The sequence below is a fragment of the Acartia tonsa genome, chromosome 10 (assembly GCF_053477335.1).
Source record: "Acartia tonsa isolate MP-2025a chromosome 10, ASM5347733v1, whole genome shotgun sequence".
Classification (NCBI taxonomy): domain Eukaryota; kingdom Metazoa; phylum Arthropoda; class Copepoda; order Calanoida; family Acartiidae; genus Acartia; species Acartia tonsa.
The window spans coordinates 18,268,319-18,283,064 of record NC_137269.1 but is presented as its reverse complement, the minus strand read 5'-3'; the positions used below and the strand labels follow the sequence as shown (position 1 = coordinate 18,283,064).

Here is a 14,746-nt window from a genome sequence, read left to right as displayed (position 1 = left end):
TATTTTTCTTTAAATAAATGTTAAGACAAAGGCACACTGTAGCTTTAAATCTGCATGTATTAAAGTATATTATTTCAAAATTTAACAAGAACACTGTTATTCTAGATGGGGATGCTGATAGCGGAGTTGATGAGACTACACAGGGCAAGGATCCGGAGGCAGCTGTCAGAAAGGGAAGCAGGTAAATTTATGATCATTTCTTGTTGTAACTAAAACGGACAGTTAATGAAATGGTTTAAAACCAGGAAGGGAGGGAACATGGGACTGTAAATTAAACAGGAACCATATGTTTTATAGCCACGTTGTCTTATTTGTTGGCCAAAAAACTTTGAGTACTTTTATTGAATTCTGATTGATTTTGATCTAAAAAAAGTGGTAATTTTGTGGATGTATATAAAGGTATCGTCGTTTGTCCTATCCCTCAAGATACATTAAACTATTTTATAAGCACGTTAACTTTAGAGACACCCCAACATACTTGACTTATACAATAGCTTTGTTACTAAAAATGCAGAAGAAAAAACTGACAAATATGCGTATAGTATTTATTTGACCGTAATGCTGTTTTTCTGCATTTTTCTTAATTCTGAACAACTCATACAATCTTCACTGAAAAGTACAACATAAACTAAAAATTTCATTTTAATTATAATCCAGAGATAGTTTTATAAACATATTTTCATCTTTGTTGGCTAAAAAATGTTTGTTGCAATAACTATATATTGCTACAAGCTAGAAGTGTCGTAACTTTTAAACTTGTTTTAATCTACACAAGGGGTAATTTTGTTTTTCATAATTGGGTGTGTACATCAATTTTCTGCTAAGTTATAGCTTCGGCTAAAGTTTTTTTTTCAACAGCTGATTTACTGAGTTTACTTGAAGGGATTAAATGGCCGATCAATTAATATACATTTCCAATAATTTTACACAAGACTATCCCTTCTAAAGATTACAATAAGTGGTTGAAACTTTTGGACACTCAATTAAATGAACCAACCACTCGAAATCCAATAATAGTCCCCAAGGTTGATTAATCAACGATTAAGAAAACGTTATTACAAGACTTTGGGGACTAGTGTAATAAACAGACTAATACCCCGGCCACCCCCCCTCCCTCCCTAGGTTACTGGCTGCAGCTGAATATTTTCAAAATAAATTATAATGCTTTTGGCAGCCTTTTCTTAGCCAGTGTGTAATTAGAAATTTTGTATGATGTTAGTTATTAGTAAAATTTTTGTGTTATTCTCCAATTATTTCCATAAATCTACGCACTTTTTATTACGCAAATTTTACGCGAGATTAATCTTCAAACATTTAAAATGAAATGTAAGTTCTATAAGAAAATATGCAAATCCATTTGATCTATAGAATTTTTAAACAATATAAAAAGACTATTTATTTATGAAACGTCTATATGTCATTTCATTTATATCGTAATATGTTTGGCTGATGTGTTAAAAGCTTAAAAATTCTGGTCAGATCGAAAGTTCTTATTTAAAATTACCCAACTTCTATTAATAAAATTTTATGATTTTCTTGAAGCTATTGGTGTAATCATTCTTTTATTATAAGTATTAGTTTGAAAAAGGATGGCTTTCCATAAATTCCGCAAAATCTTTCAAATTATTGAGCAAATTATCACATATTTTTAAAACAGCACAAACTTTCTTTCCTAGTTGCTTTTATTTTTAGCGATTTAAAACTCTTGCTATTGTGTCGTTTTGCGAAATTGAAATAATTTGCAGATACATCAATATAAGGAGGTAATGACTCACCTATAAGTACACGATGGGTTGTAAATTCGGGATCCGATTTTGTACATATTTTATTTTTTGGAATTTTACAAGTATCACCTAAAAAGTTTCTTACTAAATTGCAAAAAAAATAGGTTTTTCAAAACAAATATTAAGCAATTTTTACAAGCGTTAGTTTAGTAATTTATGTCATTGTTCTTAAACTTGTACATAAACTTGGTCTACTGGGTGCCTTTCATTGAGAACACCTATGTTAGAAGCACGATTCATACATTATTAAACATATTAAAAGTCCACTCTAGAATTCAGTTTTATCAGATTTATTTTTCTTTATAAATCAACATGAAGTGTAATACTTTACATAAGAATATAGTTAGATGGTAGATATGGGTTTCCTATAGTAAATACTTGTGTATTTTTAGTTCAAGCATTAAATTAAAATCAATTTAAATACGGGACTATCCGATTAAAATAGCACAATTGTACAAGTATATTAGTAAGAGAGACAAATATTAGAAACAATGAAACAATTAGGGATCTAAAGGGATAAGACAATGGGCGATAAATTGATGTACATCCCCAAGTTGATGAGCCAATAACAAATAGTGTAATAAACAGCGCGATGTCTCTTTTTTCAACCTTCCCTGAAAGACAATACCTACATTTAATTTTAATAAAGAATTGTTGAAATAGAAATATTTGTAGTAACTAAAGAATTCATACTTTTAGCTTAAATTTTAAACATACCTACATTTTTATCAAACTATTCATTTTCCAAAATACTCTTCCCTTTGATTGGGAGCTCAAATTGAGTATATAGCATTTAAGTCGTAAAAGTATGGGCACTTGATGAAATATTACTTTTTCTATGCCTTTAAATTTATACTAATTTTATTCATATTCGCTTATAACACGCAAAAATATGTTCTAAGATAATCATACAATTTAAATAAAGTAATGGTATGTCTGATCAGTACTTAGAATTTGATAGGCTTTAACAGGAAGCTTCTTACTGGTTCTTTGGTAATTCAAAGCCTTGTTTAAAGGCAATAATTAAATTTAAATTTTCAAAATGTGATCTACTGTTAATCATTAAGTAAGATTATAGGTGTGTCTACATTAACATTACCTACTACCTTTAAATTTTATATTTCAGGGGGTCGTTAATGTTTTCTGTTCACATCCCCTGTAGGATCATATTTGAAATTATTTGAAAAAAGTAAGGGGGATAGTATTTTGTTTATTTGTTTATTATTTTAGGTCAGGTTAGGTTAGGTTATTTTGAGTACTGATTAGCCATGCAGGGTTTTGGCACCGCGGGGTTTAGGTGTAGGGGAAAAATGTTACCCCCCCACCTGCCCTCTTATTTTCAAGTTATATAAAAAAAGGGTTGGGGATTCAGTATCCGATAAACACTGTAAGTAAAAGCTCCCTTAACTGTTTTTGAATTTTAGAATCCCGAAGAAGACACCACCTGAATCTCCCCTGAAAAGATCTCGCCAGCTGAACCCACTCGACACAAGGAGAATGCCAAGGTACAAAACTTCATTTTTATAACTATTTTGCCTGCAACTTTTCCACAAGTGAAAATATCAGCGTTTAGTTCAATGTTATCACTAAAGTGAGTAATTACAGATGCAACTATCCTTTTCCTGGATAAAAATGTTGCAGGCAAAATAGTTTTCCTCAGATAAAACGTTCCTTCTTGTATTTAAAACCAATATTTTTTTAACTTAATCAAAAATACCAATAGTATTAAATAAAATCTAAAACCAATTTTAGGTGCTTTCCCTCATAGCTCTTAGCGAGCACAGAACCCCCCTCACTGATTTTAATTGAAATTATTCGGGGGGGGGGGGGGGGGGTTACTTTTTTATCATTATGCATATCCTATGTGAGGCTACCCTGTATCCAATATTCTAACCTAACCTAAAGTAATACACGAAGAACTAACACACTACTAATTTATTTTTTTTTTTAAGAGGGAAGGGGTCTATTATCGACTAGGCACTTTGATGGAAAGCACTAATTTTCTTATCAATAGTCTTGATTTGTTGTTTTTTTTCTAACCTCAATAAATAATTAAATAATGAAAATAATTTAAATATTTGTAAAACTAATACTAACAAAATTAAATTCTATAATATTTGAAGACATTTTAGGTCTAAGTCAGTGCCGAAGCCTCCATTCACAACTTTCTCGACGCCCCCTTCATCTACAGAAAGTACTAAGAAAGGTATATACAGCTAAATCCTGACACAAAAGTAACAGTATGTCTATCTATGTGTGTGATTCTGTCTGGTTTTCCTTTACAATGAAGCTTCCATATATATATTGAAATATATTGAAAGTGGGGGATTGACTTACCTCCCCCCCCCCCTACCCCCTATGAGGGCTATAGGGGCGTAGCCGCTAGAAGAGACTGACAGACAAGTAGTAGATAGATAGAGAAATAAAGATACAAAAAAAAACAGAAACGATGTTTTAAATTATATTCTTTCAATTGTCTACATATAAATAATACTTTTTATCAAAATATTTTTTTTTCATTTAGTAAATCAAATTTTAATTTCAAATAATCAAATATATGCATAAATTAAAATGAATCTTAAACTATTTACAACCTCCACTTGAATACATATCAGTAATGTAAAAAAGGTTTTAAGTACGTTCACATGTATAAATACCCTTAATACATATAATGGTTATAAATGTGTTTGCCAGGGCTCGGCAGCTGCGCGTCATCCGTCTCAGCCTCAGAGAAATCAACCTTTTACAATTTTAAAAATCAGCTTGAAGTCTAAACCTGAACCAAATATAGCATTACATCTTTTTAAAACTAAAATTTGAGCTTAGTTGTGGCTGCCGAGCCCTTGTTTTCGCTCGCACCCTTTAGTGTACATATCTGTCTATATATCTAGCTTTCATGTTCCAATTTCAAAGGTATTAATCAAATTGATTGATGATTATTTGATTTTCATTTAAATACCTTCACTTGACCATTATTTTAAACAGGAATATAAGAGACATCAAAAAAGGCCATCTTACAGTCTAAATTGACAAAAAAAATCTAAAGAAACCCAACTTAATTTTTCGCGATAAAATTCAAAATTAAAATCTCTTGATGCAGCTTATAGTGCCTAATAAAAATGACGTTATTAGGCAATGTAAGATGCTTCGTATCTCAATATTGATAAGTTTTTTCTTTTAATTATGAATTTGTATTTTTTTATACTATGATCCCTTTAATTTTGGTAATGATATATACAAAGAAAAATTAGTTAAATAATTGATGAAAAATCAATACCTAGTTTGCTGTCCATATTTTCAGACAACCTAATTTAAACATGCATTTATCGTACTTTGGGGGCGAAACTTGTCTTTTAATTTAACAAACCTTGGCTGGGTTTTAATTAAGAATAAGGATAATTACAAAATTGACTGCCCAAAAGGTTGTTTTAATTTAATCTGGGTATTTATATATAGTATCCATGGAGATTGATTTGGCTGTGTAAAAGATAGTTGTAACGGCGTCAGAAATAAAGTCTCATAATTATCTTAAGAAATTAAATTAAATCTTTTAATCTGGGCTTAAAAATGACGTAGGAATACAAAATGTTAAATACTATAGTTAATAATAGCTAATAACAATGTATTCATTAATTATAATTACCATTTTGTTGTTATATTAATAGATTTTTAATAAGTTAATGTCTGATTTACAACCTTATACCTAATTAATTATATAAGAAACATAATATTTAAAATTCTTACAAAACTTTGTACATTCAATACTAACTATTATTTATTTCAGTGCCCATGAACAAAATAGTGGTGGGTGCAACACCCTCTCCCAACCTGAAAGCGGTCAGATCAAAAATTGGGTCTATGTCGAACGCAAATCACCGGGTAAGAACTTTTATTTAAATGGGAATTAAATCAGAATTAAACAAGGAAGACATCATCCATAAAGCTATGCTGTAAAATCTGAAGGAAGGACAAACGAACAATAACTCTAGTAAAGTGTCAGTCTTAATAAGCAGAACATTAATATGAAAGTCTAAAGAAAATGTACATAGATTTGTTGTAAAATTAGGTAATTAGATACCGTAAAAGGACATACTTTCATTTGTAGGATTTGATTATTGAGTTGCTTCGAATATAATGTTTTTAGTTAAACTTAAGGACTTTCTGTTAAAAATTATACACATGCTACGCTTCCTAAATTATACCTAACTTTTATTGGAATCATCAAGCAAAGTTTAAAATCGATAGGACATTTCTAAAATGTCTAAATTGTAAAAGGAGCTACCCGTTATGGACGCTTATTTTAGAAAAAACTTCGCTTTAATAACCAACAAAAGGATATTGGTATAAAAGGCCACACAATTAGACCGACATCCTCTTACTTTTATAAAAAAAAGATTATAACTTTAATAAAAAAATATGAATATATGATGTAAGTAAGTGATTATATGACAACCTCTTTATCCCCCAGTGCGGGGTTAATTACCTAATTAATTTTAGATTACCACAATAAATATTTACTAATATATAATATAAAATGCCTTTTTAGTATATGTCACCTGAATGAAAACTTTTTTGAGATTTATATAGTTCTTTCAAATATTGACGTCAAATGTATCATAGAAAATGTATATGGCCTTTAATTGGTTAATTTAGGCTGTGTATTGGCCTATCATTAATCATTTGTATTGTATGACATCATTTTTATAGGCACTAGAAAGAGCTTCCGTTTTATTGATCAAAACTTATTTTATTGAGACAGAATTTATTCTTTTTCAGCCATTTTTAATACGATAACATGAACCAAATAGAAAAATAAGAAATATAGGATTTGGAAAATATGGAATTTTTATTGATATTTAAATAAAACTCCTGTAGGAGAAAGAAGTAAAGTAATCTTCTGATTTCATTACAATTCTATTCAAGTCTTATGACATTTTACTTTACAGAAGATTAGTTGAACAAAAAAGTAAAATAAAATGTTATGGATCTAATTTGTCGGTACAAGCAAAGGATTTTTCTTCTCATTTTTTGACAACTAATTCTACTTTTTAAGTAGCGCAACATCTATAATATTCAGCATAATTCAGAAAAATATAAATAATATTTTATTTTTGTACTGTACAGCAATATGACATTTATTTTATTGGTATTAAACATATATGTAGGTCATTTGTATATTTAACTTCTTTTATTTTCTTTAACCCTTTTGCGAGAGGGGGGGGGCCACTGATAATACTTATTTATGTGGGTGGTATTTTATTTAACCACCACCCCCTTGTCATCTAGAACACCATTTCAAATCAAATAAATTTTAAAAGGGTGCATAATTTGATAATCTTATCTTAATATCCTCAACTAACCAGCTTTAAAGTAGTTTTAAATATTATGTAAAAAAACGGCGGTTTGACATCGCCAAAGACGGGAAATCGGCTGACTAAATAACTGTTTTTCTTTCTGGATTTTTTATGTTATTTTCATGTATTTTCCTCAAAATAAAAAATTTGAATAAAATACTAATTTCAAAGAAAGCAAAACATATTTACTTGAAAAGCAAAAAATAATCGATAGAATAAAAGACAAACATACTTAATAAAATAAAATATATTGCTGAAAGGGAGGCTTGGTAGCCACCTGTAAGCCGCGATTCAGCTATTTGTTAGCTGCAGCGATAACGACGTTTCATGTATAAACTTAAAAACTATCTGGATGCCTATTTCTAATTTTGTAATCAGTTTCGTTCAGTAAAGTTACGTCCCTAAAATGGTTTTGATTGGCGGCTTCAAAGCCCTACTAAAAAGGCTATTGGTAAAGTGCAACGTTATTAATAGCAAACATACACGAAAAAAAAGTTTCATCCGCTAAAAAATAGTTATAACCAAAACGGCATAGCAATTTTTAGACAAAAGTACATTACTCTCTAAACAAATTATCCGTAAGTAGCACAGCAAATACCAGAATAAAACGTCTGATGAATAAAAACAGTAAATTTTTACACATAAACATTAGGAAAGGAAAGTTCAAGTGCATAATTGCTTCGTTTTTTCGGGTAGTGACAGTTAGACATACATACAGACAAACCCTAATTTCAAAGAAGCTGTGCTTCTGAGAACCTTTTTTCATAATTTATAGGAACTCTTTATTATAAAATTGCTTGATATTGGAAAACTTTAATTTTTGTCATTACAATGTTATTATTGCAATAATAACACAATAAATTAAATACTAGAGTATATATTAGTGAGTTTATATGTTATACTGCGTTGTATCAGTAAGTTTAACCATCTGTATATTAAAATTATTGGTTGAAACGTGTGGAACAACCGCTTAAAATTCAATAAAATTACACAAAGTTTTTTAAACCAACGAATAGGGTAACGTCGTTATAAAACTTTGGGTACCACTGTAGCTTACTTGCCAATACCCTCCCTCTTCTTGGATTTAATATTAGTTTTTAGATCTATTCGTATGCATTCAACCATTCTGTAAATTTCTTTGCTATGAAAGACATGGGATTTAATTGGCTTCCATTACAGATATTTGATATTTCATAAGGTTTTTTTTTAAAACAATCGTTATAAAATTTTGAAATTATTTTGTCTGGGTGTAGTTTAGATTTTCTTAGAATTTTTAAATTCTAGTGCTTCCCTTTTTTTATAGATTTTGTCATACCTATGCCCAATGATTATAGGGTGGCTTGGATTCTAAATACCTTTAAGGTGAGTAAATAAAGCATTGCTGTGTATGTTTTCAAAGTTATGGGTAAATCCAAACCACACATTGGTATGTCAATAGGTTTGACATTTTTACCGTGAAAAAAAGGTTGTCAATATCAGAGAATTTCGGATAAGGTTTATAACAACCAACCTCAACCTAACTTAAATCCAAACTAAAAAAAAATTATTTATAATGCATTAAGCGAAAACAAACTCTAAACCACTACCAACCTTTTTTTCTATTTAAAACAGAAATTTAAACTCATTGTAGGATAACTTGAAAGCTATGCGGTGAAGTGTCATAAATTTTTAAATATCAAATGATTTTCCAATAATTAGAATCTATTTACTTTATAATGCCACTACACACTAGTAGAGAAAAATGTGTCAAATTTTATTATTCATAGGTACGTGTTTTTCAAACTAGTCATGTTTATGTTATGTTGTTTAGCGCAGCTACTCTATCATTTAACTAGTATGGAAACATTTAAAGCCTAGATATAACATGAATAAGGATAGTTAAAGGGAAGATAAGTTGATCTTCCAAACATTTCAAAATTAACCTAGGCCTTTATTAATGAAAAAAATGCATTTGTTTTCAGTTTGCCTTAACCCCACAGGGCTACCCAGTAACTTTACTATAACCTCACCTTAACTCATCTAAAGTAATAAACAAACGAAAAAAAGTCGTATCCCTCCACTTATTTCCAATTTATTATAAATATAAAAGGTGTTCAGCAAGGTGTTTGACCAATAAGACAGTTCAAAATTCTTGTTAAGATTTCTAGTTTTTTAGGCATCTATTCTATATTCCTGTTTGGCTGTCCGTCTGTCTTTAACGCCATTGCGATAATGGTCTTCCTATGAAGAGAATTATAGCTACCATTGATGGATGGTCTTCTAGAATTTTATGTTCTTTGTCTACCTAAAATTTCAATAACCTTTTTTTAATTTATTAGTATCTGTCAAATAGCATACTGTGCTTCTTATCGACATAATTATAAATGTCAGTTAATACATAAGGAAAAAATTCAGGTTAACAGGGATAGATTAATAGCGTTCAAATAAAATTAATATATAAAAGGATGTTTAGTGTATAGTTTTCTTCATTGATAAATCAGGTTTTTGTTATAATTCTTTTATAATTGACTTTTCAAATTAAACAATTTATAAAAGAATTTTTTTTAAGTTTTATTTGTTGTAAAAAAATCTGAAAAAAATATTAAGTAATCCGTTAATCCATTTTAATCCAGCTATTTTAGAACTTTTCCATTATACAAAAAAAATACAAACTAATTTAATGATTTTATTATTTATTATATTAATAAATAAAAAAATTTAAAATAATTATTGCTCATTAAATAAAGTTTAATTAAAAATATTGACAAACCTATTTAAACCTCTTGAAAAAAGTCATTTTGTTTTTCCAGGCATGGTAAAATGCATATATATCCTTGAAAAATAAGTGTTTATATAATGTACACAATATATAATTCAAATTTAAAATAAATGTAGTATTTAAGTATATTAGAAGCTAAATAAATTAATCTGTCCTGATTACACACACCAGGAGATCAGGTTTCAGGCTATATAAAAGAGAACACTTTTGTGGAGAAAAAAAAATATTTATTCTGATGATAATTTGTTGGTTTTGTAAACTATTTTATGAAATATTTGACTGTAAAAAAAGAAAGCAGGTCTTTTATACATATATGCACGTGGTATACCTATCTATTTATATTTATATTACAGGGTTGTTTTCAATTTCATTCTTTAAAAAAAATTAAGGAAAGAAATGTTATTAAATTACTAAAGACACACATTTTTTGTTAGTTAATGCGTTTGATAAAAATGATCACGGCTGACACATATAATTTTCTTGTGTATAAGATGTTTACTTTGATAATAATACGATACTATGGACGATTTCACTTTGGAGGGTGGTGTTATCCTCTCCCAAAATAGTTATAAACCTTCCCAGGACCTAAGAAGAAGCTACCCTGTAAAGGAGACCCATATCGATTAGCGGTTAGCGAATCCTTTGGTACAAACAAACAGACAAATAGACAGACAATCATAGTTCTACTTTGTATTATAGATTGCTATAATACTTGACAACAACTGTTTAAATATGCCATTTAGTTTATTCTAACTCTTCTGTTTACAAGCACAAATAGGATTAATTTTTCTCAAAGTTACCAGTGAATTTTAAATTCTTTAGAGAAAATTAGCCCTGTATTTATGATATATGATACACGCTTATTAAATATAGAAATTTACTAACACTGTAAAAAGTAAATTGAAAAAAAATAAATGCAAATAAATAATTTTTTTATGCTACCTGTAAAGCATAAATTTTGTACAAAGTACGAAAAGTTTAACTTAAATGTTTTATTATTTTCATAGAAATAAAATAAAATTTTTCTCATGAAATAAATTGTTTTGTAATTTAGAATTTTTTACAGTGCCTATTTTTATATTTAATTTTTTATACGTCTGAAATTATGCACTTATACTACATAGAATAAAATACCAATAAAATGCCAACTTTCTGTTTTAGAATTAAGTGTAGCTAAGCAATAATTTTCCTTGGAAGTCGAACCAATTTAAATCTAAACTTTTGTGTTTATAATCTGAAGCAGCCTATAGTGCCTATAAGAAAATGACAATTGTCATACAATACAAATTAATAAGCAATGATGGGCCAGTATTTTACCATTGGTCAATTAAAATGTATACTGGACTATCACTGGTAATTTGTATTGTATAGCTTCATTTATTATAGGCACTATAAGCCGCTTCCTATAACCTTGCCAAGTAAATCTGAATTGGAATGCAACACCAAATTATTGTTTTATTTTATGATTAATTAATATGAAAATATTTGTCATTATCATAAAAGGTTTGTCTACAATTATAATAAACCATGATTTTTGATATTTTTGAAAAGATACTAATAAGTAAAATTAACCCACGATCGTGGCTCAACACGTAGCGCATCAGCTCGACACCGCGTTCTAGCTAAAGACGTTAAGAATAGTTCCTACTGCTGCTATGTCAGGAAAGAGTAGGTTGAATGCCTTGGACCATAAACAGACGCAACTCATTACCATACACAGTTAGGACTTCTCAGACAAAGGTCGTGCAATCAAAGGGTAGGTTGTCTTATAAATGTTACTTAACCTAATATCCTTGGGTGTTAGAGTATCGCATCCAATTACACGCGGATGATGCTCTGGATTCTCTAGATGAACACTTAAATCGAAGGAGAATCCCGCCCTTTCGAGGTAATGGTAAAATAAGTAAAATTAAAAGTAGCAAGGCACCTAATCAATTGGATACTAGAAGTTAAAATTTTGAACTTTAATTGGTTTTAATTTTGCTTTATGTGTAAATTAGTTTTAAGTTCAGTACGGATAAAAATGAAAGGAGAGTTATTGTCATTTAAAACATTTTTATCGTTTTAAACTGATTAAACTGTTAAAAATGACGATAAAGTTTAATAGTTTTAAAGCTGTTTAAAATTTAGGTAAGCTATAAATTCCAACTTAAGGAGAGTAAGATAAAGATGAAAGTCTGCTACTGTAAAAATAAAAAAAATGGGATCTCCACAACATTACAGATAGACAGAAGGACAGACAGACAAGATCACTTACAGATTAGCTTATATATAATTCCTATTTTAGCCTGGAGGAGGTGATGTTAAGATAGAGAGTAGAAAATTGGACTGGAAAACAACTGCCAGGTAAAAACTATTTATAAACCCTTGCTTGAACTATTTTCAATTTTAAACTGTTTAAAATTTTCAGAAGATAAATGGCAGATTGGTTTACATTTTATTTAAAATATTGTGCTGTAATTATTAATAAGAATCTCTATTAGTATAATAAAAACCTGTTTTAAACTGGTGTCTTTTTAAGGCACAAGTCATATAAATTAAAAGTTTGAATGACCATGATAAATTTTGTTTCAGAACCAACAATATAAATGACGGGTATGCTCCTGGAGGCGGAGATAAAAAGGTAGTAATGCTTGTAGTAAAAATGATAAAATATTCAAAATACATAACCATATTTGGAAAGCAAAATAAAATTATAAATTTTATATATGTATAAATAAAAAAAATATACTAGAGGTCATTGAACTAAATTATAATAATATTTTGCTGTTAAAAAAAATCACCTTACGTAAGATTTAATGATTATAAACTATTTTTGCAAAATGTATATTTTAGAGAAATATTTGATAACTATTTTTATCTTTAAATGTATGTTATATAAGACTCGTGTTCTGAAATGTACTTTTACTTTAAATGTCACTTGATTTGTTTAAAAATAACCTTTACTAACATAATAAGATTTTGCTTTTATAGAAACAATTGTTTAAAATTATCAGTTATGATTAAGCTCGAATTTGATAAAACACCATGCCTTTAGAGACGCTACTCACATTGCAGAATATTTGCTTTAAGAACATTTAGTAGTTTTTTGTTATGATTTTATTTTTGAATAATATTAACATCTAAAGGGAATTATTAGCTTATATTAAAAAGGTACACTAACATTAGACCTTTAATTATTTTCAACGACATTTTCTTTTTAATAATATTACCATGTGTAAAGTGCCATTTTAAAATGAGCTAACAATTCCTTTTATGTTTTAGACGCCGGTAAGTAACACATGGAGGGGTCTTGATCTGCTATATATCAGATAAAATATTAAAACTTTGGTAGTCATACAAAATAAGGGCTCAAATCTTCCAAAATATTTTATAAAATCAACCAAAAATTATATATGAAATTTTCAAATTTATATACTTACAAGCATGCAGTTTTCCCCTAAAGGTTTTATATCTTTGATTTATATAAAAACTTAATTGTATGACTATCAAACAAACCTTATTTTTGAGCAAAAAAAGATCATGAATTGTAAAACATATTTATAAGAACTTTCATCAATATAATCTTTTTTTTCTCAAAAACAAGTTAAAATGAATCAAAATAAAACTATTGAAAAAATTTTATGTATCTATATTGGAAATAATATTTAAAATATCAGCTAAATTATGAAAAAGGATACATAGAGTTTATTCATTTGCTTATTCTTATTTTAGTTTATTGTACAAAATGTTGTATTTGCAAAAGATATAAATTATCATTAAACTCCCCAGGCCAATTATATTTATGAATGATGTTAAGGTTTGGTTGGTTAAAAAACCACCCTGTATATGTAAGCGAAGATTTATATTGAAAATTTTAAATGCAATTGCTAGAAAAGAAAGGGGTATTTATTAATTTATATTTTATCAAATGTTATTCCAAAGTCTAACTGTATTCAATCGAGTTTTATAAAAAAAAATCTTATATTCTATATTTGATTAAAAGAGGTATTTTAAAATCGTTCTATCGATTTTTATCTTTGCTAAATCTGTAACAATTATTCATGATTTAGAAAGACTAACAACTATCTAATTATTATCGGAAAGTCCAAAAGTCTAGTCTCAACATGTTGACTTTAAAGATGTCTTTACAATAACTTTTATATGAATTAATGTCCTATTGCCTTATTGGAATTATTATTCGCAAAGCATATCTATAGACATTCTGGTTTAAGCTATTTTTCTACCATCGCGTTCGTTCCATGTTTGTTTTTTCTGTCTAATCTATTGAGCTACCCGTTTATGAATATTATTATCCTTGTTATCATTAAACTCTTCAATTGCTACACCATTTGAAACGCGAATTACCTAACCCTGTTTAAACTTGTGAATAAACAAACAAAAAAGTAAATAAATCAAATATAAAATTTGAAAATAAAAAGGATGTAATATTTAGTTACCATGGCGTATGAGAGATGAAAAATCGATATCTCCTTGACTGCTTGATATTATACATAAATTTTACATCCTCTAATTTATTGTTAAAATATAAATATGCTATTTTCCTAGTTTATTTCATTTGACTTAATTTATAATAAACCTTATCATATATTTTAACTTATATATTGAAGAATATGTAAACTTTTTAACTATTTTATTCAAAATAACGGCAACAAGGGTTCTCTCATAAAAGAGACAGTCAACGCAAACTCATAAAATAAAAGTTTTAGAGAAAAAAAAGCAACTTGTATAATAACGTTAGGAGACAGGCAAACACATATACATCTTTTTTCTATACCTAGTCAAAAATAAATCTAAAATAAAATTATTGGGGAAGATGAAAGGTCGTATAAGTTTTGGCCCCCAACAAC

General features: G+C 28.4%; 1 protein-coding gene across 1 annotated transcript in view; it reads left to right on the top strand.

Annotated features, from left to right (window-relative positions):
• The window catches only part of LOC145330462 (uncharacterized), a 70,679-nt gene that overhangs the window by 13,816 nt on the left and 42,117 nt on the right, over positions 1–14,746 (top strand). Inside the window, exons 4-9 of the mRNA XM_080175095.1 lie at positions 106–181; positions 3,209–3,289; positions 3,908–3,990; positions 5,569–5,663; positions 12,184–12,242; positions 12,471–12,519. Coding sequence (XP_080031221.1) covers positions 106–181; positions 3,209–3,289; positions 3,908–3,990; positions 5,569–5,663; positions 12,184–12,242; positions 12,471–12,519 — 443 coding nt within the window. The remainder of the gene's footprint in view (positions 1–105; positions 182–3,208; positions 3,290–3,907; positions 3,991–5,568; positions 5,664–12,183; positions 12,243–12,470; positions 12,520–14,746) is intronic.